Source organism: Pelecanus crispus, chromosome W (genome assembly GCF_030463565.1).
Source record: "Pelecanus crispus isolate bPelCri1 chromosome W, bPelCri1.pri, whole genome shotgun sequence".
NCBI classification, from domain to species: Eukaryota; Metazoa; Chordata; class Aves; order Pelecaniformes; family Pelecanidae; genus Pelecanus; species Pelecanus crispus.
This window is the reverse complement of record NC_134675.1, coordinates 9,751,526-9,777,439: the sequence shown is the minus strand read 5'-3', so window position 1 is coordinate 9,777,439 and position 25,914 is coordinate 9,751,526. Positions and strand designations below refer to the sequence as shown.

Here is a 25,914-nt window from a genome sequence, read left to right as displayed (position 1 = left end):
ATTTTAACATGACTTTCTATGAGTGGCAACTTCAACAAATATCTACCATTGATGCTCTTACCTGTGGATGATTCTTCCAAACTTCATATACAACTCTCAGGACATGGAGTTTCCCCTCATCACTTTCAGCAAGTACTTTCAAGACTTCGTGAAACCTTTAAAGAAATATAAGTAGTCAATGGAGGGGTTAGGATCAGGGCAATGAAGCAGGAGACACATAGTTAAGTGGTTTAGATGATCCCAACATTTTCTTTGGCCAATCTGCAACAATTCTGGAAAGGCTACCCCCTGACAAATAGAACTGTCCTGAGTTTAAAAGGTTGCAGAGACAAGACAACTCCTAAAAGTAATGTAACCCTGCCTCAGGGCAAACTTATTCCTGAAAGCTAGGCTACAGTTCTCATGCTTTTAAATGAAGGAAAGAACTCTGCTGCTCGGTGTGCTTATCTATATGCAGGCAGAGTGAAATTTGCTCCTTTTTGTGCCTTGGACTTTGCCTGTTGATAGGTGTTTCCATAACCATAGACCATTATTCAATCTCCCCTCTACCGAGGAAAGCACTGAGAGCATCTACTTCAGTAGAGTTAAGCTGACTCCTATGTCAGTATGCGCAGCCCAGTTTATGTAATGTAGCTATAAAGTTTAAATGGCTACTTTTGACCATATGGATATCACTGTTGATATGCAGCAGTGAAACCACTATAGCTCTGAATACACAGAGTCCTGCTCCTTACATTACTGACTGTAGGCTAGTGACCATCGTTTGTTATAAACTGTCATCATAAATCTTCCATGTGCAGACAAAAATCAAGCTTTTACATTTGTAAAGTATATAAAGTTGTATAAATAGAAAAATAATTCAGTAAGACACATGACCACCTCTTTCATACTGAGACAGTTTAACAGCATCAAGTATGCAGTGTCAAAATAAGTTATTTTCATCTCATTTTGCTTAAACAGTTGCAGTCCATCCTCTAGAAGTTAAAGCATGTCTTTAAGAGCATGCACTCTAAAAATATTCTAGAACAAAGTTTATATTGCTTAGGTATATTTAATAAGTTGTGGGTTGATTTTTTAAAATTATTTTTTATTTTAAAAAATCCCCACTGACAACTGATTTTGAGTCATACTGGTTGTTGCAACACACTGTAGAAGACATGATACTGTCATGGGAGGTATGCAGTCATTCAACATGAAGCAATATCACTTGCTCTTCAGGACACTCAGCAAATTATTAATTTTAAAATTAACTAATCTACCAGCTGTTCCTTCTCTGTGATGCTACAAAGTACATTATGCTTGTGAACTCACAGATGGAGCCAGCCAAAGGGGTTTAGGAAAGGTTCCCCCCATGCATACACTATATGGCTTTGTACATTTAAATATGCATCAGTCTTTGGAATTAATACAGAATACACAGCAAAGAAACAAACCACCTGATCCACTCTATGGTGGCTTTCCAGCACTTCAGATACTAGTAGCATAATGTGCTGTTGGACAGTTAAGGAAGAATAGGTAAGGCTTGATGTGAGCGAAAAAAAGCAGGGCAAACTACAGTAAGTACATTTTAAAGCCAGCTGCAGCAGTAGTCCTCTCCCATTATTCTTTGGGGTCTTCTAAACATAAAATTCATTAGCATCACAAAGCAGTCAAGCACTTGCAAGCACCTCCAGGACAGGCAATAAGCTATCTGCTGCACTGTGACCATTTTCAGTTCCAACTTTTCTTCCAGTCAGGTAACAGCTGTTTGTCTCATGGACTTTGTAAGTCTAAATAAAGTTCAGTAATGCAAATGAAACCGAAAACAGAGAACGCATGGCTTCAGCAATAACTTTCCTCTTTCAAAGGAAAGTATAGACAGAGTGCCTCATTTGTTTGATTTAGAAACTATCATTAAGAGGATATAATAGATTTGCAAGTAGCTAATCCGGACACTAGCTAGGGTATTTTTCATTACACAGTGGGTGTTTCTCAAGACTTTGCAATAGTATGCAGAAAGAATCATAATACACCACACTTGTTAGAAAGATTACTTAAGACTTCCTATTAACTCTCTTTATATTTTAGGTAGATTAAATTTTCATAATTAGGAGTCACATACAGAAATATCTACACACTTAATGAGTTGATGAACTGCCACACAAATGATCTCCTCCCTGTTTGTTTTTTTTTGTTTTGTTGTTTGTTTTTTTTTTTAAACCAACTGACTAACCTGCATGTTATCGATTGATTTAAACAGAACAGCACAACTCAACAGCAGTATGCTTGTGCAGGCAACTAACTCATAGCGCAATACCTTTTGTTAGTAACAAAAGCAAGGTGAGAGCTGGGTTGAAGGACGTCTTTGTAGGCTACAATGAAGGGTACAAGGGGATTTATTTCAGCTCAGTTTCAGAAGTAATATTTGCATTTGAGAAAGCTACAAAGATTTTTGGTTTTTTTATTTCAGTAACAGACATTTACAACATTCTGCACTGCACAGATGTATGTTTCGTTTCCTCTTGCACTTTCTGCCAACATTAAACTCCAGGAAAGACCTAATTGCTTCTGTGCAGTGACTGAGTACCAAACAGTCTCTATTTTATAACCCCTACAGGGCTACTAGTAGAATTAGGAACTGAATCACAGACATTCAAGGATGTACTGAGAGTCATGCTCAGGTGAAGAACACTGATATGCCCAGATGTGGCAACAGTAAAACCCCAAATTGATATGTACCTTTATACTTGCAAGAGACTTAAAGCAGACAGAACCCTCACCCTAATGCAATCAACATGCTTAACATGTGTATGGTCTTGTTAATAACTCCATTCAGCTATGTAACCTAGTTTTCACATTACCTTCCTTTTAGTAGTGTTACTGCTTCTGCCCAAAACACACCATCACATCACATTGTGTAGCATCTAAAATGTTACTGAAGCCTGTAGATGAGTTATTTTATCAGGTACTTCACTGTCAGAATTAAATAATTATAATAATTAAATAATAATTCTGTAAGCCCCAAAATAATGCACATACCACACTTACTTAGACAGAGCACTGAAGGAGTGGCTGAAAGACTTCGCAGCTAGATGGAGCAGAGTCTGTACAAAAACTTCTATTTTCAAAGGATTGAAGGTGAATCCTTCATCTGCAAGTTATTTAAAGTTAAAACAATAAGTACTTCAAGTAGAGGTTTTAAGTTGCTCCAAAATCTTTAAAGATAAATTTTGTAAAATGAATTAAAACAATAAATTAAGTTTTAGCGATTGGATTTTGCAAGGCTGAACAGGGAGTTAGTAAATATTTCTAAAAGGTACAGATCTTGGGACTTCCACCTGTCATGGAGAAAACACATAGAAATAGTTCCAGATTAATGAGAAATAGCAGCAGAGACAGCTATGTTAGTGACATCTAACAGCACTGATGGAGAGAAGCAGGGAACAACAGCTGAAGACACTGCAGAAGTCTGCATTGGGTTGGAGACAAGGCAGGCCATAGAGCATGGGAAAGGGGGAATGGATGAGAAGAGAGGAAGCTGCAGATGATTATAATACAGAGGTTGGGTATTTGTAATGGTTGGGGAAGGGGGGCACCAATTGTGCATAGGAGATGTGGAACACTTGAGGTGAATGGTCCTGAATCCCCTGGACACTGCTGTCAGCTGGTAACAATGGGTAAGAAAAGAAACATCAATTACTATGTAGTCTTTATAGCAAATCAAGGAAAACAATACTGGCTCTCAAGCAAAAAAAGGCTCACTGCTGCTCTGTGCCTGCATAACAGAACACTTACAAGTATTGCAGTATTACCCAAACTGTCCCTATGTTTTAAAGATCACTCCTCAAACCTGAGGAGCTCACACTCCTTTCAGACCCCATGTGGTGGTACATCTTCCCCCTGCCCCTGTTTTGGTTTTTTTTTTTTCTGTCTGTCCTGTTTTTCCCCTTTACTTCGTCTGCTTTACAATCTCAGGAATTCCAGGCCGCAGCTTTTGCGTAGAGAGTTGGTCAGTTAAGCGCTCCTTAATTGTACCAGAAACTCCTACATGGCTGGAGCAGAGAGCGGCTCTGTTCTTATCAAGATTCATATTATGGCTAACGAGGGGAATGAGAACAAACAGCTACCCCGGACAGCCTTGAAACAGGGTGGTATCATCACTGCTGGAATTCCAGCAACAAGCCGACCCAAATTGTGGCTCGGATGGAAATTTACTGGTGATTAAAGTCAATCATCTCACAATCCTATAAAACGGCAGTCCTAAGTGAGGCCCTTTGAGCTCTCCTGGACCGCCACGGGCCGCACCAGCATCTCCCTCTGATCGAAATGTCTCTCAGAGTCAGCGAAAACTAGCAGACTCCAAAAGTCTGCTGCCACCAGAACTCCATTGCCAGAGATCGACAACGGAGCCTGGGCTGCTGATATTCTTCACTCCTCGAGACTCTGCTCTCGCCCATTGAGAAATGCCAAGGCATTAGACGTGAGTATTTCACTAAACTCGAGGGGAATTTTTAACAGGTATACTATTTTCATATATGCATTTATAGTTGTAAATGTGCATGCATGAATCAATTTAAGTAGTTTGTAGATGTATGATTTAATTTTAAAAGGAGTTTTATATTGCTGTATTATTCTTATAGCATTACTCTCCTAAACCGTTGACCAAGTCTGAGACTAAGAGTGGGCCCAGCCGCACCTCGGCTCCTCTCTGAGAAGGAGTCTAGAAAGCAAGGGGGTCCATTCTAAACCTCGTGACTCAACAGGAGGGTTTCCGTATCCCCTACATACAATTTCTCTCTCTCTCTCATATAATCCAATTTCCTTTATATATTTTTCCTATGTACTAGATATACATATATGCATATATATACACATTATACTTATCCATATAAACCGTTGACCTACTCTGAACCTTGTGACTCAACGGGAGGGTCCCCTTTTGCCCCCCCCCCTTTTGCCTTTATTCCATATATACACAATGCTTTTATGAATCATCTTAACTTGTTGTGATTTAATTCTTTTTTATGTGCTTCTGTGTAGTAATAGAGTGAACCTTGCCATCTTCGAATCTGTAACTAAGTCACTGTTTGATCAATTTTGTCTAATCACTTTATTAATCATTGATGATTGAGTGCTATTAAAAATACTATAATCAAATTCTGCAATTCGCTATAAGTAAATTCTAACTTTTACTAAATCAAACTGTGTAAAGTCACTCATTCATAGTGAATTGACATAATCAGCAGGATTCACAAACCTGCATTCGTGACACCCCAAGAGCACATTGACTTTGGAAATAGAGCATTAGGTGTGGCTGGACCAACAGCAAAGCTGGAAAGAACTTGAGCAAAGTCCTATTGTGAGAATGCCAGTTTCATTTAGATCTAGGGAAAACTAAGATAGCCAGGGTGCTAGCTTTAACTGCTATGGGACTATATCAACAGGAGGCAAGCTCTTAAGTAGGGCAAAGGCACTGGATCTTCAGGACAAAGCTGACACCATGAAAAGAGCTCTAATGCTGAAGGCAAAGGAAAACATTAAAAATCCTTCATGCCGCCTCTGTGGATAATTAGCAGAACCCACATCAAGGGCCAGGTTGCTTCTATTAACTAGAACAGACCTGTCTCTGTACATGACAAGAACAGAAGAAACACCAACAATTGTATGTTACTTCCATTTAAACTGAAACCAACTATTAGAAAGGAAAGCATACAGTTCAATTAGCAGCAGAAACCATAACTACAGGACAGAAAAATGGTTTAGATGCAAAACTAATGACAACCTTGCAATGCCTAATATCAGATGTCCTTACCATCATCGTCATCCTTATTTGGATTAGGCACATCTCTTAAAATGTTGAAGATTTCATCGTTACTGGCCTTATTTTTAATTGCAATTGTTAAACAGAGTGCTACAGTATACCCAGGAAGAGACCCTAAATGAAAACAGAAAGTTCATATAATCCTTTTCAAGTCTAGGATGGAATGAATATTTTTACATCAGCATGTTTCTCAGAGAAGCATGTACACTTCCCAGCTACCCCCAAAACTTGCTGCTCCTAATACCACTGTCCACATGACCATTCCATAAAATTCATCAATGGGCTTCCTATTCTTCACAAATTCAAGCCCTTTTCTAGCACCTTCAGAGTTGAGGGGGGAATAACTCCCCTCCATTCTAATTTCCATCAGTTTCTTGAAAATGCAATACTTACCTGCATTTTCTCACTTATCTCTGCCTTTGATGACAGATCCTTCACATGATTTGCTGCCTCTCTGCTTGCGTCATTAAATCAAATTTGTTTAGTAAAATCTTTTATTGTTAAGTGCTCCATTCATTCAAAAACAAGTCCATATTATCTTTTGCTACATTCATTTCTGTACAGTAATCTGCCTGAATGATGGAAATAAATGAAATTTTCTTTTTTTAAACTCCTGGCAAACCAAAGCAATGCTGTAGCACCTAGACTGAAGTCACCTCAACATGATTTAACTTCATACAGTTAGACTTTTTTTTTATTTTTTAAAAAAACGTTTAGATTAGAAAGATCCAGACATAGCACTAGATCAAAATCAAGCATATTTATTTCAGCTGAGTTCTCCTTCATGAAATTAAGTGACTTGACATGGAAGCTAGGACATTCCCTTGCTTTGAAACAATTTGCTTGGAATTGAAGTTTCAGTAACTTAAATACTTACTATTGCTTTCATCTCCATATTTGTAAATACACAGTGGGTTTGCAGGACTGAGGACAGAAAAGCTTGGAGGAACAATGTCTATTATTCGCTGATGGTAGGAAAGCCTACAAAAATAAGTTTCACAGCAGTAGAATTATAATGGCATATCATCATCAGGGCTGACTCAACTCACTGATTTAAAGTATTTTTCCTATTTTTTAATTTGGACTGTGCAAAAAAATAAAATCAAAACGTTTACTCAATGCAATGGTAGTTCCTGACAGATAGCAAGAACTAACTTAATCAAAACTTTCTAGTAGATGCTTAATACTAGAACTTCATCCTCACACAAGTCTAAGATGCTACAGGGACAACTGGTAAAATACCGGTATTAAAAGCATGGGGGGGAGGGGGGAAAAAGAAAAAAAAAAGATTAAACCAAATGGCTTCATTTTACATTCCATCTTACCTTACAAACACTGAATTCCTCTATTAAATTTGCAGTAAAATCAAAAGGACCCACAGACAAAATGAAATCTTCTTGCAGCACAATTCCACACTTCGTATATTAAACTCCCGCAAAACAACAGGTAAGCTTTTTCCACGTAAAATACTGAATTACATAGGTTCTTTGAACATTTTGCTCTTGCACTCTCCTGTACCCCCCATTTCCACAATCATTAGCCCAATCCTGACAGCTATTGTGCTTTTGCAGCTTCTTTTTAAGGTCCATGAGAATCAGATGCCCAGAACAATCAAGATACTTATTTATCTTAAACTAGAGATATAATAAACTCCCCTATTTCTGTGAATAACCCCTGTTTTCCAGCAAATTACCTGAACTCTTTTTCCTTCCCTGCCTGCTCTATTATCAATTCTTTTTACCTATCCCCAAGCAGAAAAAGTAAAGCCTTCTTAATTTGTACCTAGAAGCATGAACAAGTGGGATGTCACCTCCACTTGCTCCACCTAATTGTCCCCCAGTCCACTAGGAAAAGCAGTGCCCTACAACAGATACACTAGAACAAAACTGAGCAAGACAACAGAACAGACTTTAGTTAAAAAAGTTAACTGAGCAAATATGTATGCTTAAGACAAGAGCCACATTAAAAGGAATGCATCATTACCTGGAAGCAATGGCCAAACTTCAATTTAACATAACTACAAAAGCAAAATGTTCGTAAGTCTTACTTACCTCATGCATTTTTCCAAAACCTCTCTCACAAATTTGGATTTGGGCTTCTCAAGGTCCTGAGTAAGACAGTCTGACCTATCAAAGAAAAACAAAACAAAACAAAAAAAACCAACCCAAAAAACCCCACACGATAATTTCTAACAAATGTATTTGTGTTCTAATCTGGTTTGGTCTGATACAACAGGTAGGGAACATTCACTGGATAATCACAATTCATAAAATCATTCAGGTTGGGAAGAATCTCAGGAAGCTACCTACTCCAACTTCCTGCTCAAAGCATGGTCAACAATGAATTCAAACCAGGTCACTCAGGGTTTTGTCCAATCAGTTCTGAAAACCTCCAAGGATGGAGATGCCACAACCTCTCTGGGCCCCTGCTCTAGTGCTTATCCTCACAATGAAATATTTTGCTTTATATCCAGATGGAACCTCCCCTGTTTGAATTTATGGCCACTGTCTCTCATCCTCCTGTCATGCACCTCAGTAAGGAGATTGGCCCCGTCCTCTCAGTAACCTCCTCATAGATATTAGAAGGCTGCTATTAGGTCCCCCTGAAGCCTTCTCCAGGCTAAAAAACACAATTCCTTCAGCCTCTCCTCATAGAGCATGTGCTGCAGCCCCCTGACCAGCTTGGTGGCCCTCTGATAAACTCTCATCAGTTTCTCAATGTCTGTCTTGTATTGGGGGGGGGCAAAACTGGACACAGTACTCTAGATGAGATCTAACAAGTGCCAAGTAAAGGGGAATAATCACTTCCCTCAATCTACTGGATGCACTCCTTGTTGACACTGCCCAGGATACTGTTTGGCCTTTGTCACTGCCAAGGCATGCTACTGGCTTGTGTTTAGCCTATTGTCCAGCAGGATCCCCAAGTCCTTTTCAGCAGAGCTGCTCCCCAGCCAGTCAGTCCCCTGCCTGCACCATTGCAGGGGGTTAGTTTATTCCAAGTACAGGACTCTGCATTTGTCCTTGTAGAATTTTGGGAGGTTCCTCTCAGGCCATTTCTCCAGTCTGAATAGGTCCCTCTGAATGACAGCCCTGTACTCAAGCATATCAGCTACATCCCCAAATGTAATGTTGTCTGCAAGCTTGATGAGGGTGCATTCTGTCTCCTCCAGGTCATTGATAAAGATCTTAAACAAGACAGGTCCCAGGATTGACCCCTGTAGTACTCCACTTGTAACCAGGTTCCAGGTAGAGTACAAACCGTTAACCACTACCCTCTGAGCCTGACAAACCAGACAGGTTTTCATCCATCTAGACCATAACAATCCAATTTGGATATAAGGATTCTGTAGGAGACCACGTAAAAAGCTTTTCTAAAGTCAAGGTGGATGACATGCACTGCTCTCCCCTCATCCACAAATTTAGTCCTTTCATTATACAAGGCAATGAGGTTGGTCAGGCATGATTTACCCTTGGTAAACCCATACTGACTGTTCCCAGTCACCTTCTTATCCCTTGTGTTCAGAAATGTGTTCCAAGAGGACTCACTCCATGATTTTCCCAGGGACCAAAGTGAGACTGACAGGCTTATAGTTCCACAGATTGTTCTGTTGGCCTTTTTTGAAAATGGGTGCAACATTTACCTTTCTCCAATTATCAGGGACCTCTCCTCATCTACACAGACTTTCAAAGACAATAGAGAGCAGCTTCACAATGAAATCAGCCAGCTCTCCTAGCACCCTCAGGTGCATCCCATCTGGTCCCATGAATTTGTACAGGCAGCTTGGTAGAGAGATATCCACATCAGTGTTCCCAACGAGGGGAATGCAGGCAATGAAAAAACAGCTATTTGGAGGCTCCCACTTGGTCAGTCAACATGAACAAACTTGATAAGCAGCAAATGCACAACTCCCAATTGGCACAACACAGGGGACATAAGTAAATCTGAAGCAATGCATCACATACAGGGCTGTACCCCTCTTCCCAGGGACACCTAGGCACATTGGGTATGGGATGCAGGTATGGTAGCAGGCTGCAGAAGTTAGACTGTAGGGAGGACTAAGCCCCCAAGTAATCTTTCTTTATATGTGGGAGCAGGACAGGTTGGGAGTAAGCAGAAGGCGTAGTACCTGGAATACAAGGCTTTGGGAAAGCTATGGTTAGGCACTGAGGGGGTGCAGGGAGCTCCTGCTAGAAGCCAAAAGATCAAGATTCAGGGGGAGGGTGGGAGGTGTCATGTTAGTATGGCACTCAGAGAGCGAGGTTACGCATACAAATGCATGGAGCCAAAGGGAAGGAGAGTCAAGGCAAATTACTGATAAGTAGGAGAACCCTTCTGAAAAGCTTGCAAACAACTGACTGAGGTGATAAGGACAAAAATCTCCAAGCAAATCAGGTTTCCACTGTTTACAGAACACAGTACTGCTTGGATATTCATTACAGAAAACTGGGATTGTTTTTATAGTGACTAAAGGTTACCAACCTTGTCTACCAAGAAATGGTAGTAAACAGGTGAGGGGGAGGGGTCAAAAGTGTTAGTGGAAAGCAGTTAACAGAACCACTATGTTGTGACATTTGCTGGATAAATTTGAAGGTTTAAGTTCTGATGGGAGAAGAGACTGACTTACCAATCTTCCCAGCTCCAACGGAACTGAAAGTTACTCAGGTGATGGGAAAACCAGTTAATAAACCTTTTTTAAAAGAAGAAAACTCTATTAAATACCAGAACTACAAAGAACAACAACAAAAACAATCCCCAAAAAACTCCTAATTGACAAGTAGAATACATCTATAAGAAAATCTCAAAGATAAGCCCAAACTCTCCAATCTGTAGTCATTAATGCATTAAATAGACATTGACATTGACTCATACAAAAAGACTGAACTGAGAGTCAAAAGCCAGCCTTTATGGATGAATGTGCAGTCTCTCTTGTACTGGTTGTCCTGGTTTCGGCTGGGATAGAGTTAATTTTCTTCCTAGTAGCTGGCATAGTGCTGTGTTTTGGATTTAGCATGAGAAGAATGCTGATAACACACTGATGGTTTAGTTGTTGCTCAGCAGTGCTTACACCAGTCAAGGACTTTTCAGCTTCCCATGCTCTGCCAGGGGCACAAGAAGCTGGGAGGGGGCACAGCCAGGACAGCTGTCCCAAACTGCCACAAGAGCTATTCCATACCATATGACGTCATGCTCAGTATATAAACTGTGGGGGGTTGGCCGGGGGGAGCGATCGCTGCTCGGGAACTGTCTGGGTATCGGTCGGCGGGTGGTGAGCAATCGCATTGTGCATCACTTGCTTTGTATATTATTATGACTGTTATTATTATATTGTTATTATTACTACTACTATTTTACTTTATTTTATTTCAATTATTAAACTGTTCTTATCTCAACCCAGGAGTGTTTCTCACTCTTACTCCTCCGATTCTCTCCCCCATCCCATCGGGGTAGGGGGAGTGAGCGAGCGGCTGCGTGGTGCTTAGTTGCTGGCTGGGGCTAAACCACGACATGGTGCATATACAAGACTAATGACTTACTAGAATAAGCAGTGAAAAAAACTTAGTGCAAGTCTACAGGTTTTCACATTTTTGCACAGTAATTTTAGTTCTACATAATGCAGACCACTCAAACCACAAACACCATTGCTCTTTTCCAGCTAGCCAACCTTCCCATAAACCCACTTCCAGCCCTTTCCTTCCTCTGGCTGATAGGGAGGAGAAAGTAGTACATAACAGAAGGGGGTATGGATGTGGAAGAGTTGTCATAGTTTTTATAGCTGCACTGTATAGCTAATCAGACTAGTGACTTGAAGGAAAGAGTTTCTGGGGGAAGAGACGCAAGTGGTCAGTCTGTCCCTTACCTTCTCTTCAGATAGCTCAAGTCTAGAGCCCCAAAACCAGTTTGTACAGAACCAAACTGTTTATCAAGGATTTCAGATGATCCTTTTCAAAAATGCATCAATATCCAATGCACAAGAGAAATGAGAAACATTTTCTGTTGTCCCCAAAATACATACTTACCTGTCTATACATGTAGTATTCATTGTATCCAAGCGCATGTAAAGCATTTCTGTGGCTTGCGCAAGCTGAAAGTTTCTTATTAAAGCTAACAGAGAAGCATCTGAAATCATAAGTTACTCTCTCCATTTTTCAGAGATGATTTCATCAACTCTCTACTGACAGCTCCCTGTCTCTATATCATGACTTACCCCATTTTGAAAAGGCCACAGGAATAAATAAATAATGAAGCATGTAGTTTTCTCCAATAAGTAACATCTGTTCTCTAATCCAAGTCTGGTTTTCTTCCATTAATTACAGTGAGATCATTAGCTGCTTTTTCTGGAAGCCAGAATCCCCACCATGAGACAACAAAAACTGCACACTAATGATATGAATGGACATCAACCTCATTATGGACCACATTTTTATGATCTCACAGTTTTAGCTTCACATGCTCCTGTTGCTGCCTAATCAACAGACCATCTTTGCTCATCATTAAGAGCTCAAGAAAGTATGTCCACACTGGCCTGACCCAAAGACCATGGCCAGCCAACCCTGATTCTTTGTTGCTGTATCCCTATTGATACTTACTGCAAGCAGGTCCCCACAATTTTAGGGATAGTCTCAGTGAGAGTTTAGGCTATGTGGTTACAATCACTGGGTGATTTCAAGCAGTAGAATAAAAATTTGGGAATGGAATTACCAGTAGGTATGTCTGTTAGTCCTCCATTCTCAGTGACTGTAGCTCATTAACCACAATCTAAAACTACAATGAAAAGGGGCCAATGCAACACTCAGAATTGGCTAGGAGCTGATACTTCCTTCCTCACCATTAGCTACTCTCTGACCTGAGAGATTATTATTGACTTTATGAATACTCCTAGTCCATTTCAGTGCAAACTCAAACAGGTTAATTTATCTACTACACTTTGCAGTGAAATGGACTAGGAGCACTCATACCTCTGTTACAACAAAAGATTTAAGAAATTAATAATTTCCTTTCCTTTTCCAGGTTTTAATGTGACTATAACCATGCCACAAGCTGCCCTGATGTAAAAACTGAGCTCAGAATCATACAAGTTATTTATTCCATCCCTTGGCTACAAGAGGGCTCCTCAAAAAGATCTGAGGAAGAATTGGAACAAGGTCTCTCAGTTTGCCTGGTCTACAAGCTAAAGAACAGACTTAGATGTGAATGTAGGCTTTACTTATGGCTGTTGAGCTGTGTTATTCCTTCATGTGAGCAGCATTATTGGCAAAGTTTCATACAGCTAAATATGGAAAGAAGAAAAATTTATTACTGCTGACATTTATTGCTATTCCATCTTGTACAGAACAAAAGAAAAAAATACTCCATTTTAAAAAAGCTCTTTAGTAGCATGAAAAGGATACAACTTGTGGTAAAGAGCCAGGCTGGAGTTTGCACAGTTCAATGAGGAGTGCTGTGTACATAACCTCAATATGTGGTGGAGATGGAAGCTGAAACAATTCTGCAAATATTACCTATGTGGGAGGAAAGCACAGAATCAGGGAACAGTCAGACTCAGCCTGCACAATCCTGAACTTGAGAAGAGCAATGCACACATTCAGCAATTATATACCAAAACAAGGCCCATTTTATTCTGTCAAACTCACGTTCTGGGAATAAGAGAGGAGCTTCAAAAGTGCAAACTCTTCACCATACTAATATAAGCCTCCTTAATTACCCCTATCATTTTAGATTAATGCCATGCATAAGACTAGCATTATGCAACAATTCTGTTATGTCTAGTAAATAAAACAACCAGTGTAGAAATGTGCACTGAGTTATAGCATGAGCTAACGCAATATTATAGCAGAATCTAAGGAAAGAAGGAAGCGAGCAAGCTAGCTGAATTCATCTGCTCCTGACCGAGAAAAGCATTAAATGAAAGATAAGCATTTAACATGAAAAAACAGTTGCATGAAAGTGATATCTGTACCTTTCTTATATCACTGCGTTTACTTTACTCCCACCTAAAAAGTTATATAAGGGTATTTGCATGTCTGTCAGGCAAAAAACTGCTCCTATCCTCAGGATATGAAACAAAAACAAAAACAAAAAGATAAGGACTGATCTACTTGAGGCATTACATAGGACAATGTTTTTGAAATTCATCAAGTGTTCATTATCAAATGTTCAGATACAAGTTTCAAACTGGCATATCATACTGGGGGGGGGGGAATCACCTGGCTACCTGGAAGATCAGGGCACTGATGACATACCCAGACTCTGTAAAGCTTAAGTTCTAAGTTAAGTTCTAAGTTCTTATGTTGTTTTGACACTTTGGTTTGACAGACACCAATAATACCAACACATATATCTATGTGGAGCTATTAAGAAAAAGGGGCCACACTTCAGAGCGTTTCACACAGACTACAGAGTACTATGCAGAATTCTGGGCTTGGCCTTAGGAACTTTAAAGTCATGAGGTCCCACAGGTGATTAATCCTTTCAGTCACCACAAGTGGGTTTATGTGAAAAGGGATAGAGTGCTTTCAGTTTATATTTACTTCTGCCTTGCAAATAAAGTGTTGTTTTAGCATTTACAAAATATCAGTTAGGCCATCTATGCCCATCTGCAAAGCAAGGGAAATCTCTTAGAGATGTTTCTTGGCATTGGATGGCTATAAGCTCTTCAGAAGGGATAGGCAAGGAAGGAGAGGCGGTGGGGTGGCTCCGTATGTTATGGAGTGCTTTGATTGCATAGAGCTCGACAGTGGTGATGATAAGGTCAAGTGCTTATGGGTAAGGATGAGGGGGAAGTCCAACAAGGCAGACATCCTGCTGGGAGTCTGCTATAGACCACCCAACCAGGATGAAGAGGTAGATGAAGCATTCTGTAAGTGGCTGGCAGAAGTCTCACTTGTTCTTGTGGGGGACTTCAACTTGCCGGACATCTGCTTGAAATGCAACACAGCAGAGAGGCAACAGTCTTGGAGGTTCCTGGAGTGTGTGGAGGATAACTTCCTGACGCAGCTGGGGAGTGAGCCTACAAGGGGAGGTGCCTCGCTTGACCTGCTGTTTACAAACAGAGAAGGACTCGTGGGAGATCTCATGGTCGGAGGCGACCATGATATGATATGATAGAGTTTTCGATTCTTGGCGATGTAAGGAGGAGGGGCAGCAAAACTGTTACCATGGACTTCCGGAGGGCAGACTTTGGCCTGTTCAGGACCCTGGTTGGGAAAGTCCCTTGGGAGGCAGCCCTGATGGGCAAAGGGGTCCAGGAAGGAAGTCTTAAGGGCGCAGGAGCAGGCTGTCCCCATGTGCCATAAGACCAACCAGTGGGGAAGACAACCGGCCTGGCTGAACAGGGAGCTTTTGTGGGGACTCAGGGAAAAAAGGAGAGTCTACCGCCATTGGAAGAAGGGGCAGGCAACTCAGGAAGAGTACAGGGATCTCATTAGGTCATGCAGAGAGGAAATTAGAAAGGCAAAAGCCCAGCTAGAACTCAATCTGGCCACTGTTGTAAGAGATAATAAAAAATGTTTTTACAAATACATCAACAATAAAAGGAGAGCCAAGGAGAATCTCCATCCTTTGCTGGATGCAGGGGGGAACATTGTCACCAAGGATGAGGAAAAGGATGAGGTGCTTAACGCCTTCTTTGCCTCTGTGATTAACAGCCAGACCAGTCATCCCCAGGTTATTCAGCCCCTGGAGCTGGAACACAGGGACGGGGAGCAGAATGGAGCCCCCATAATCCAGGAGGAAGCAGTTAATGACCTGCTATGCCACCTGGACACTCACAAGTCTATGGGGCCAGATGGGATCCACCTGAGAGTACTGAGGGAGCTGGCAGAGGAGCTCACCAAGCCACTCTCCATCATCTATCAGCAGTCCTGGTTAACAGGGGAGGTCCCTGATGACTGGAGGCTTGCCAATGTGAGGCCCATCTACAAGAAGGGCCGGAAGGAGGACCCAGGGAACTACAGGCCTGTCAGCCTGACCTCGGTGCCGGGGAAGATTATGGAGCGGTTCTTCCTGAGAGCGCTCAACAGGCATGTGCAGGTCAACCAGGGGATCGGGCCCAGCCAGCATGGGTTCATGAAGGGCAGGTCCTGCTTGACCAACCTGATCTCCTTCTATGACCTGGTGACCCGCCTGGTGGATGAAGGAAAGGCTCTGGACGTCATTTACCTGGACTTTAGCAAAGCCTTTGACACCGTCTCCCACAATATTCTCCTTGGGAAGCTGGCAGCTCATGGCTTGGATGGGCATACTCTTCGCTGGGTAAAAAACTGGCTGGGTGGCCGAGCCCAGAGAGTAGTGGTGAATGGAGTTAAGTCCAGTTGGCGGCCGGTCACAAGCGGTGTTCCCCAGGGCTCCATTTTGGGGCCAGCCTTGTTTAATATCTTTATCAATATCAATATCTGGATGAGGGGATTGAGTGCACCCTCAGTAAGTTTGCAGATGACACCAAGCTGGGTGGGAGTGTCGATCTGCTGGAGGGTAGGATGGCCCTGCAGAGGGACCTGGACAGGCTGGACCGATGGGCCGAGGCCAACTGTATGAGGTTCAACAAGGCCAAGTGCCGGGTCCTGCACTTGGGTCACAACAACCCCATGCAACGCTACAGGCTTGGGGAAGAGTGGCTGGAAAGCTGCCTGGCCGAAAAGGACCTGGGGGTGCTGGTTGACAGCCGGCTGAACATGAGCCAGCAGTGTGCCCAGGTGGCCAAGAAGGCCAACAGCATCCTGGCTTGTGTCAGGAATAGTGTGGCCAGCAGGAGCAGGGAGGTGATTGTGCCCCTGTACTCGGTACTGGTGAGGCCGCACCTGGAATACTGTGTCCAGTTTTGGGCCCCTCAATACAAGAAAGACATTGAGGTGCTGGAGCGTGTCCAGAGAAGGGCAACGAAGCTGGTGAAGGGTCTGGAGCACAGGCCTTATGAGGAGCGGCTGAGGGAACTGGGGTGGTTTAGTCTGGAGAAGAGGAGGCTGAGGGGAGACCTTATCGCTCTCTACAACTACCTGAAAGGAGGTTGTAGTGAGGTGGGGGTTGGTCTCTTCTCCCCTGTAGTTAGCGATAGGACGAGAGGAAATGGGCTCAAGCTGCGCCAGGGGAGGTTTAGATTGGATATTAGGAAAAATTTCTTCACGGAAAAGGTAGTCAAGCATTGGAACAGGCTGCCCAGAGAGGTGGTGGAGTCCCCATCCCTGGAAGTGTTCAAAAAACGGGTAGACGTGTCACTTAGGGACATGGTTTAGTGGGCATGGTGGTGTTGGGTTGATGGTTGGACTGATGATCTTATACATCCTTTCCAACCTTAATGATTCCTAGTTTTTACTTTCATTATAAATGATCCAGCCACCAAGCCAGGAAACATGAACTTGCTACTCTACCCTTAATTGATTTAGTGGTGGACTTGGTAATGTTAGGTTAATGGTTGGACTGGATGATCTTAAAGGTCTTTTCCAACCTAAAAGATTCTATGATACTATATTGTAGTTGAAGGCAATGTATTATCAACTTGACAGGCCTTACAAGGAAATAGCAATAAGCAAATGGATTACAAGGCTGCAGAATTCACACTAAACTTTAAAACACTGCAGCTCTATTGAAAACGTTTGTAGACAAGAAATACAGTTAGTATTCCAAACTAAATTCAAATACTTGGGAGGGAAACCAAGGACATTAGCAGTTATGCTCAAACAGTTTGTATATTAGCTTTCCATTTCTTCTCAGTAAGGAGACAGGCAAGGAAGGACAGGCGGGGGGGTTGCCATCTGTGTAAAATAAAAAATGGATTGATTGCACAGAGCTGTCTTTGAAAGACAGCAATGAACAGGTTGAGAGCTTATGGGTGAAAATTAGAGGCCAAGCCAACAAAGGAAACCTCGTGGTTGGTGTCTATTATAGGCCACCTGACCAACGGGAGACTGCAGACAAAGCTTTCTTTCTTCAATTACAGGAAGCATCACACTCGCAGGCTCTGATCCTGCTGGGGGACTTCAACCACACTGACATCTGCTGAAAAAGCAGTGCAGCAAGCTGTATGCAGTCCAGAAGACTCTTGGAGTGCATTGAGGATAACTTTTTGATCCAGGTGATAGACAGCCCAACCAGAGGAGAAGCGTTACTGGACCTGTTGCTCACCAACACAGATGAGCTAATTGGAGAGGTCAAGATTGGAGGCAGCCTGGGCTGCAGTCATCATGCCCTGGTGGAATTTGTGATCTCGAGGGATATGGGCCAGGTGAAGATTAAAGTCAAGACCCTGAATTTTAGGAGAGCGAACTTTCAGGTGTTTAAGGAACTAGTGGATGGGACCCCCTGGGAAACTGCCCTTGGGGATAAAAGAGCAGAAGGGAGCTGGCAGCTCTTTAAGGACGTTTTTCTTGGAGCACAAGAGCTCTCGATTCCCATGCGTAAGAAATCGGGCAAGGAAGGTAGGAGACCAGCATGGCTGAGTAAGGACCTTCTGGTCGAGCTGAAGCGCAAGAAGGAAATGCATAGGCAGTGGAAGCAGGGACACGCATCCTGGGAAGAATATAGGGATGCTGCCTGGGTGTGTAGGGATGGGATTAGGAAAGATAAGGCAGAGCTGGAGCTGAATTTGGCAAGGGATGTGAAGAATCATAAGAAGGGCTTCTACAGGTGCGTTGGTCGGAAAAGGAAGACTAAGGAAAATGTACCCCCCCCAATAAATAAGACAGGAGATCTAGTGATAACCAACATGGAGAAGGCTGAGGTACTCAATTTTTTGCCTCCGTTTTCACTGGCAATCACTATTCACACATCTCTCAAGTCCCTGACCCTCAAGGCAGGGACCGGGGGAACAAAGTCCCTCCCATCGTAGGAGAAGATCAGGTTCGAGACCATCCGAGGAACCTGAACATACACAAGTCCATGGGACCTGATGAGATGCATCCCAGGGTCATAAGGGAACTGGCAGACGTAGTTGCTAAGCCACTGTCCATCATATCTGAAAAGTCATGGCAGTCAGGTGAAGTTCCAAGTGACTGGAGAAAAGGGAATATCACACCCATTTTTTAAAAGGGTAATAAGAAGGACCCTGGGAACGATTGACCAGTCAGCCTCACCTCTGTGCCCAGTATAATCATGGAGCAGATCCTCCTGGAAGACATTTCAAAACATATGGAAGACAGCAAGGTGATTTGAGAAAGCCAACATGGCTTCACCAAGGGCAAACCGTGCCTGACTACTCTAGTGGCCTTCTGCGATGGAGTGACTGCATCAGTGGACGAGGGAAGAGCAACTGATGCCCTCTACCTGGACTTCTGTAAGGCCTTTGACACGGTCCCCCGCAACATTCTTGCCTCTAAATTGGGGAGAGATGGATTTGATGGATGGACTATTAGGCGGATAAGGAATTGGCCGGGTGGCTGCGTCCAAAGAGTCACAGTCAACGGCTCAGTGTCCACGTGGAAACCAGTAGCGAGTGGCGTCCCTCAAGGGTCCGTACTGGGACCGGTACTGTTTAATATCTTCATTAATGACAGAGCTAGTGGGACTGAGTGCACCCTCAGCAAGGTTGCGGATGACGCCAAGCTGAGTGGTGCAGCTGATGCTCTAGAGGGAAGGGATGCCATCCAGAGGGACCTTGGCGGGCTGGAGAAGCGGGCCCGTGCGATCCTCGTGAAGTTCCACAAGGCCGAGTGCGAGGTCCTGCACCTGGGTCGGGGCAGTCCCCAATACCAGTACAGACTGGGGGATGAACGGCTTGAGAGCGGTCCTGCGGAGAAGGACTTGGGGGTACCGGTGGACGCGAGCTGGCAGCGTGCGCTCGCAGCCCAGAAAGCCGATCGAATTCCGGGCCGCGTAAAAAGCAGCGTGGCCGGCAGGTCGAGGGAGGTGATTCTGCCCCTCGGCTCCGCTCTCGTGAGACACCCCCCCCCCCCACCTGGAGTACTGCGTCCAGCTCTGGGGTCCCCAGGACAAGAAAGACGCGGGCCCAGAGGAGGGCCACGAAAACCCCCTCTCCTACGACGAAAGGCTGAGGAGAAGAGAAAGGCTGCGGGGAGACCTTATTGCGGCCTTTCAATACTTAAAGGGGGCTTATAAGAAAGATGGAGAGGGGCTTTCTTTACCAGGGCCTGTAGCGACAGGACAAGGGGCAACAGTTTTAAACTGAAAGAGGGTAGGTCACTGAAAGTACTTAGATGTTAACTGTAGAAAAACTTTACTAACTCTATGTATTGGGTTTGTGTGGCAAGGTTTTGGGAGCGGGGGGGGCTACAGGGGTGGCTTCTGTGAAAAGCTGCTGGAAGCTTCCCCTATGTCCGACAGACCCAATGCCAGCCGGCTCCAAGACGGACCCACCACTGGCCAAGGCCGAGCCAATCAGCGACAGTGGTAGCACCTCTGGGATAAATATATTTAAGGGGGGGGAAAAAAAATCAAAACCAACCCTGCGCAACTGCAGCTGTAGTGAGGAGTGAGAATATGTGAGAGGAACGACTCTGCAGACACCAAGGTCAGTGCCGAAGGAGGGCAGGAGGTGCTCCAGGCACCAGAGCAGAGATTCCCCTGCAGCCCCTGGTGCAGCCCATGGTGAGGCAGCTGTGCCCCTGCAGCCCATGGAGGCCCACGGGGGAGCAGAGATCCACCTGCACCCGGGGAGGAGTCCACGCCGGAGCAGGGGGATGTGCCCAAAAGAGGCTGTGACCCCATGGGAAGCCCACACTGGAGCAGGTTTGCTGGCAGGACCTGTGACCCCGCAGGGGACCCATGCTGGAGCAGTCTGCTCCTGAAGGGCTGCACCCCGTGGAATGGACCCACGCTGGAGCAGTTCGTGAAGGACTGCAGCCCCTGGGAAGGACCACGTTGGAGAAGTTTGTGGAGGACTGTGTCCCGTGGGAGGGACCCCACGCTGGAGCAAGGGAGGAGTGTGAGGAGTCCTCCCCTGAGGAGGAAGGAGCTGCAGAGACGTGTGATGAACTGACCGCAACCCCCATTCCCTGTCCCCCTGCGCTGCTCGGGGGGAGGAGGTAGAGAAAAATGGGAGTGAAGTTGAGCCTGGGAAGAAGGGAGGGGTGGGGGGAAGGTGTTCTAAGCTTTGGTTTTATTTCTCATTATCCTACTCAGTTTTGACTGGTAATAAATTAAACTAATTTTCCCCAAGTTGTGTCTGTTTTGCCCATGATGGTAATTGCTGAGTGATCTCTCCCTGTCCGTATCTCAACCCATGAGCCTTTCATTATATTTTCTCTCCCCTGTCCAGTTGATAGTGAGTGATAGAGCAGCTTTGGTGAGTACCTGGCATCCAGCCAGGGTCAACCCACCACACTCTACGATTTCTCTTGACTGGACTTGGAGTACAGAAAGAGTCTCAAGCTTGCCAAAACTGTTTTAGGGCATTCAGAATATTTGGGGTTTTGGTGCAAAGTTGAATTGTTAATCCCATTTTGTTTAAGGTAGGCGTTCCACAGTCTTATGAGTTCTTGCAATTAGCTCTGAATTTCGTTTCTAGTTACCTCTTTTTAAGTTTTTCACATGACAATTTGCTGTTATTACTGCAATCACTTTTTATCTTTTAACTGTAGACAGGAGTTTTTGAAGCAAGTTTTATACAGCTCTGCATCTTGTTAGCAGTCCACTGAAAGGAGGCAGCAAGAGTAAAACTACATTCCTATTCCAGTATATATATTTATGGTTATTATCCTCCAACTTGAAGGAGAAAGCATACCACTATTTCACAACAAATACCTTTCAGGGGCATTGGTATACAATTCATCCAAGTGACTCGGAAGATCACTAAAAAAAGACTAACTTAAAAGATCTTGTGAATAGAAGTTACTGAAGTGCAGTCGTCTCCAAGACAGTCTAGCACATCAGAGTGATTAACACAGAGAAACATTCAAGAACAGCTTGAGAAATACCACAACTTGGAATGCTGTTGCACTGTAAGATCCTGATTCCTGAACAAGGCTCCTAAACATCACATAAATAAATTAATAACAATAGTAATAATAGTTGAATTTATTGTTATCTAACTTGTTCAAAGCCATTGCACTTTAAGTCAACAGGATAAAACTGCAGACTCCTAAATCATACTGTAATTTAATAGATCCATCATGGAGTCAATTGGGGTTTGTTACTTTAGAAATAAAGAGGTTATCTGTAAAACACATACCTCTACTATGTGGTAGTTCAAGGGGATCTTATTATTTCCTGGATAGCTCAACAACTGTGCAGCACTGCAAATTAACAGAAGCATTTAGTTTAAACTGAAACACAGCAAAAATTATGTAGATACTAAACAGACATGAAATACTTAATTCTTTGCAAGAGTTTACCCTTATGAAGCAGGTAAAATAAGCAGACCTCAAAGACTGAAATTGTCTATTTATCCACAGAACACATACAAAAAACCTGACACAAGCTCTTAACAGCAGTACCTGAACCACGGTTTGGACAGACACATTTCATCTCCATACCCAAGCAATGCTTGAACACAGACTGCTAAACGAAACGCAGTTTTACATAAACCTTTATGGTGACCTGTGATGGTGTAATCTGTCCACTAAAGGATAAACTACATTGGTATATCAGGAAAAATTAAAAAAAAAAAAATTCCAAACAATAAATTTGCTTTCCAGTCATTCTCAACCCATCAAACTAATGGGCTACAGAAGACATATCTGTGTTATAAATGAAATGATTAAAAGATACAGCATCACCCATTATTTATAAAAAGAAATTTTAGTGCTCTAGCACTTCTTATAACCTCCCTCTAGTCTTGCTTTCTTTGGGGAAATAAAGAAGTCCCCTTCATTAACTTCAACAGTGCTGGATTTCTAGTCTCTACAAAGTCAAAAAGTTGTAACCAAAAACCTACAACATATATCCGCACCAAAAAAACTATTGCTGCCTAATTTTTGCAAAGTATACCAAGTTTGCTGGCTCTTACTTGGGAACACAAGAGCGCGAAATGTCTGTGGTAAATTATCTGGGTTACCAATTACCCATATCAGATATTATTTCAGCAGAAATGAAGAAATCTAACTGGACTGTTGCTTAGCAGCAAAAAGAATTGCAAGAGAAGTGTTAAGACTGACCTCAATAGAAAATGAATAGGAATGTCTGGGTGTGAAAGCACCAGAAAGAAGAGAGGGAAGGAAGGCCCTGAGTACATCATCCCCCCCCAAGGTTTTGCTGCTGGACTGTGGTGGGTTAGCCTTGGCTAACAGCAAACACCACACACATGCCCCACCTCACCCCCAGCTGCTCACTCACTCCCCTCTCACACGAAATGGGGAGAAAACCAAAGGAAGATGAAAAGACTCATGGATCAAGATAATGACAGTTTAATAGGGAGAGCAAAAGCTGCACATGCAAGCAAAGCAAAATAAGGATTTAATTCACTACTTCCCACTGGCAGGGGGAATGTCCAGCCACTTCCTGGAAAGCAGGGCCTTAGCATATGTAATGGCTGCTTGGGAAAACAAACGCCATAACCATGAACGTGTCCCCCTTCCTCCTCCTTTTCCCAAACTTTTATTGCTGAGCACAATGTCATATGGTATGGGATATCCCTTTGGTCAGTTGGGGTCAGCTGTTCTGGCTGTGTCCCCTCCCAGCTTCTTGTCCACCCCCAGCCTACTTGCTGAGGGGGCAGTGAGTAACAGAGAAGGCCTTGACACTGTGCAAGCACTGCTCAGCAATAGCCAAAACATTGCTGTGTTATCATCACTGTTTTGGTCACAAGTCCAAAGCACAGCACCATACGGACTGCTATGAAGAAAGTTGTCTCCATCCCAGCCAGACCCATTACGTGGCCTTAAAATAATGACTTAGAAGAATGCTCAGCAGAGGCTCCCCCCAACCCTTTTTCCTTGGGAGCTGCTTTTAAGCTGAGGTTCTTGCACCTGGCCCTGCATGAGCTACACTGCAGTTGTGTTGTGGCTATACCTACACCTGAGCTTTTACCTCCCTGATTCTGACCCACTGACTCGACCTCAGCCCTGCCTCATCACTACAGACTTGCCTGGCGATCACTGGACTGTGCTTGACCCTGGTTATCATCATGGACCTGCTCTGCTCTTGATTGGGTCCTGAGGGACTGCACCCTGTCAGTGAGACCACTGCCCTGCCTGTGCTGGGGTCACCCTTGGCTCCCCTTTCCCTGCAGGGCACCCTACCCTTGTGGCTCCCTGACAGGCTATAAGAGCATATGTTAATGTGACCTGGATTTACAGGCCATCAAGATCCTAGCACACCTTTACCTGCAGCCTATCAGGATATCCAACTTGAGGAAAGGAAGGGCAGGCTAAAAGAAGTGATAGCCCACATCCAGACTAAGATTCAAACCATTAAGAGATAATGGTGGGAAAACAGAAGAGGGTAGGAGCCATAAGACACCCAGATAAGGAGATACAGAACAGAAACATTGAGCAAATCCTACTGACTCTCAGAGGTGTCTGACACAGGATGGAAAGACAAAAGATTGCAACCGCTTGTCAACTCCTTAAGCATACATAAAGGCCCCAAACCAGCACACAGTTGCCAAGTGAAGAACAACGCAGGAGACATGAGGAGGACTCAGTAGCTGGTGGGAATCCCTTGTCAATTCAAGGAATCTTGAACAGATTACCCAGATACAACCATCTTGATGCCCGACTGCTGGACAGACCACTTGGGACTCACTCATGTTTTGATGCCTGAGAGGGCGAGTGTGAATGAGCTTTACTTCAGTTTTATTTTAAAATTAAACCATCTTCCCTCCCCATAAGGTCTCTCATTGAGATTTGCTACATTGTTGCAACATCATTTCCTACAGCTGCATAGAACTTTAAATAATAAACTTTGTTGACACTGTACTGGCTCCCACGCAGACCTAACTCAATTACCTCTTCCATATAATTACAAAAAGAGGAAAAAAAGAATAAGATGAAGAAGCAGGAGCAGCAGGAAACTTCCAGACAGAGCCAGTTCAACACTCATTGTGCTTGTGCTGGAAAGCATGGTACAAACACATCAAGAGTCTCTGTGGCACTGAAAAGAGTGGGTCTGTGCCATCCTCTGTAGAGAAATCATGGATAATCCAGGATGCAATCATCAGGGTGCCTCAGCCCTACTGAATTACATGAACAATCCATGATCAGCCTCACATTATTCCAGATAAAAGTGTCAACCATAGTTCACTGAACACTTCAGGAAATGCTGAATTTCAAACTTTTAGTTAAATGTTGTTGGGCTTTGAAGGTCCCTGATATTAGGGGAAGCCATGATTGTATATAAACAGTGCTGGGAACCCATAACAATAAGCAGCATCTTACCAAGTCTTTCTCTCTTTCCAGTGGGATTTGATGATGCAGTGGAGGTTTTCTTCTATTACAAATCTTTCAACAGAATGACTGCCAGGCATGACAGGGCCCTATTGAAATGGAATCAAGATTGATGAAAGACCACTGTAGAGAAACACAAATTTTTAATACGCGTGCACACACACATATATAAATAAAACTTGACAGATTGAATTAGGCACTCATGGAGATTTAACATCAGCAAGTTTTAGAGTCAACAGCCAAAAGACAGGCTTCAAACTTCAGTACAAAAGTTACCAAATACAACATTATCATAAGAAAAGATTTTGGATTTTTGTACCAGATTTGTACATGAATCATGTAAAAAAAAAAAAAAAAAAAAAACCCACACCACACTTTTATAAATAAATAGCCAGCTATAATAGCCAGCTATGATAGCTATGATTTCAACTGCACCCATATTTACAATGAAACAGTTTTGGTGATGTTTATAGTTCGTAAATTTCACGTACAAGATTTAAGTACTTCTATATTTAGGCAGCTGGGACCATGCTAAACAATTGATGTTTTGCACCTTTTGTTTCTTCAAGTTACACAAAATTATTATACATTGGGAGCGTATTAATATACACTTCATCTTTTCCAGTTACAGCATAGAAGATCAGAGTGATCTGGGAACTGACGATGCAGCCTGCTCTAGTTGCAAAGTGAAAACACTGCAGCTTTAATCATCTCAATGTTCTGTCTTTATGCTGGTTATAAAAGCACAGTTTAATAGCTAGCTTAACAAACATGCTTTACTTCATAATTAGTCCACAGTGTGGCTTAGTTGTATATTCACTGTCTGTTACTATGCATCAGCTG

General features: G+C 43.2%; 1 protein-coding gene across 2 annotated transcripts in view; it reads right to left on the bottom strand.

The window, feature by feature from the left end:
• LOC142596495 (nuclear cap-binding protein subunit 1-like) overlaps nt 1–25,914 on the bottom strand; it is a 61,986-nt gene that overhangs the window by 21,405 nt on the left and 14,667 nt on the right. For both annotated transcript variants that reach the window (XM_075725621.1, XM_075725622.1), the window contains 10 exons: nt 25,063–25,160; nt 21,918–21,981; nt 13,189–13,299; nt 11,818–11,882; nt 10,425–10,487; nt 7,852–7,926; nt 6,678–6,781; nt 5,792–5,914; nt 3,028–3,130; nt 62–155 (listed from right to left, as the gene is read on the bottom strand). In XM_075725621.1, coding sequence (XP_075581736.1) covers nt 62–155; nt 3,028–3,130; nt 5,792–5,914; nt 6,678–6,781; nt 7,852–7,926; nt 10,425–10,487; nt 11,818–11,882; nt 13,189–13,299; nt 21,918–21,981; nt 25,063–25,160 — 900 coding nt within the window. The remainder of the gene's footprint in view (nt 1–61; nt 156–3,027; nt 3,131–5,791; nt 5,915–6,677; nt 6,782–7,851; nt 7,927–10,424; nt 10,488–11,817; nt 11,883–13,188; nt 13,300–21,917; nt 21,982–25,062; nt 25,161–25,914) is intronic.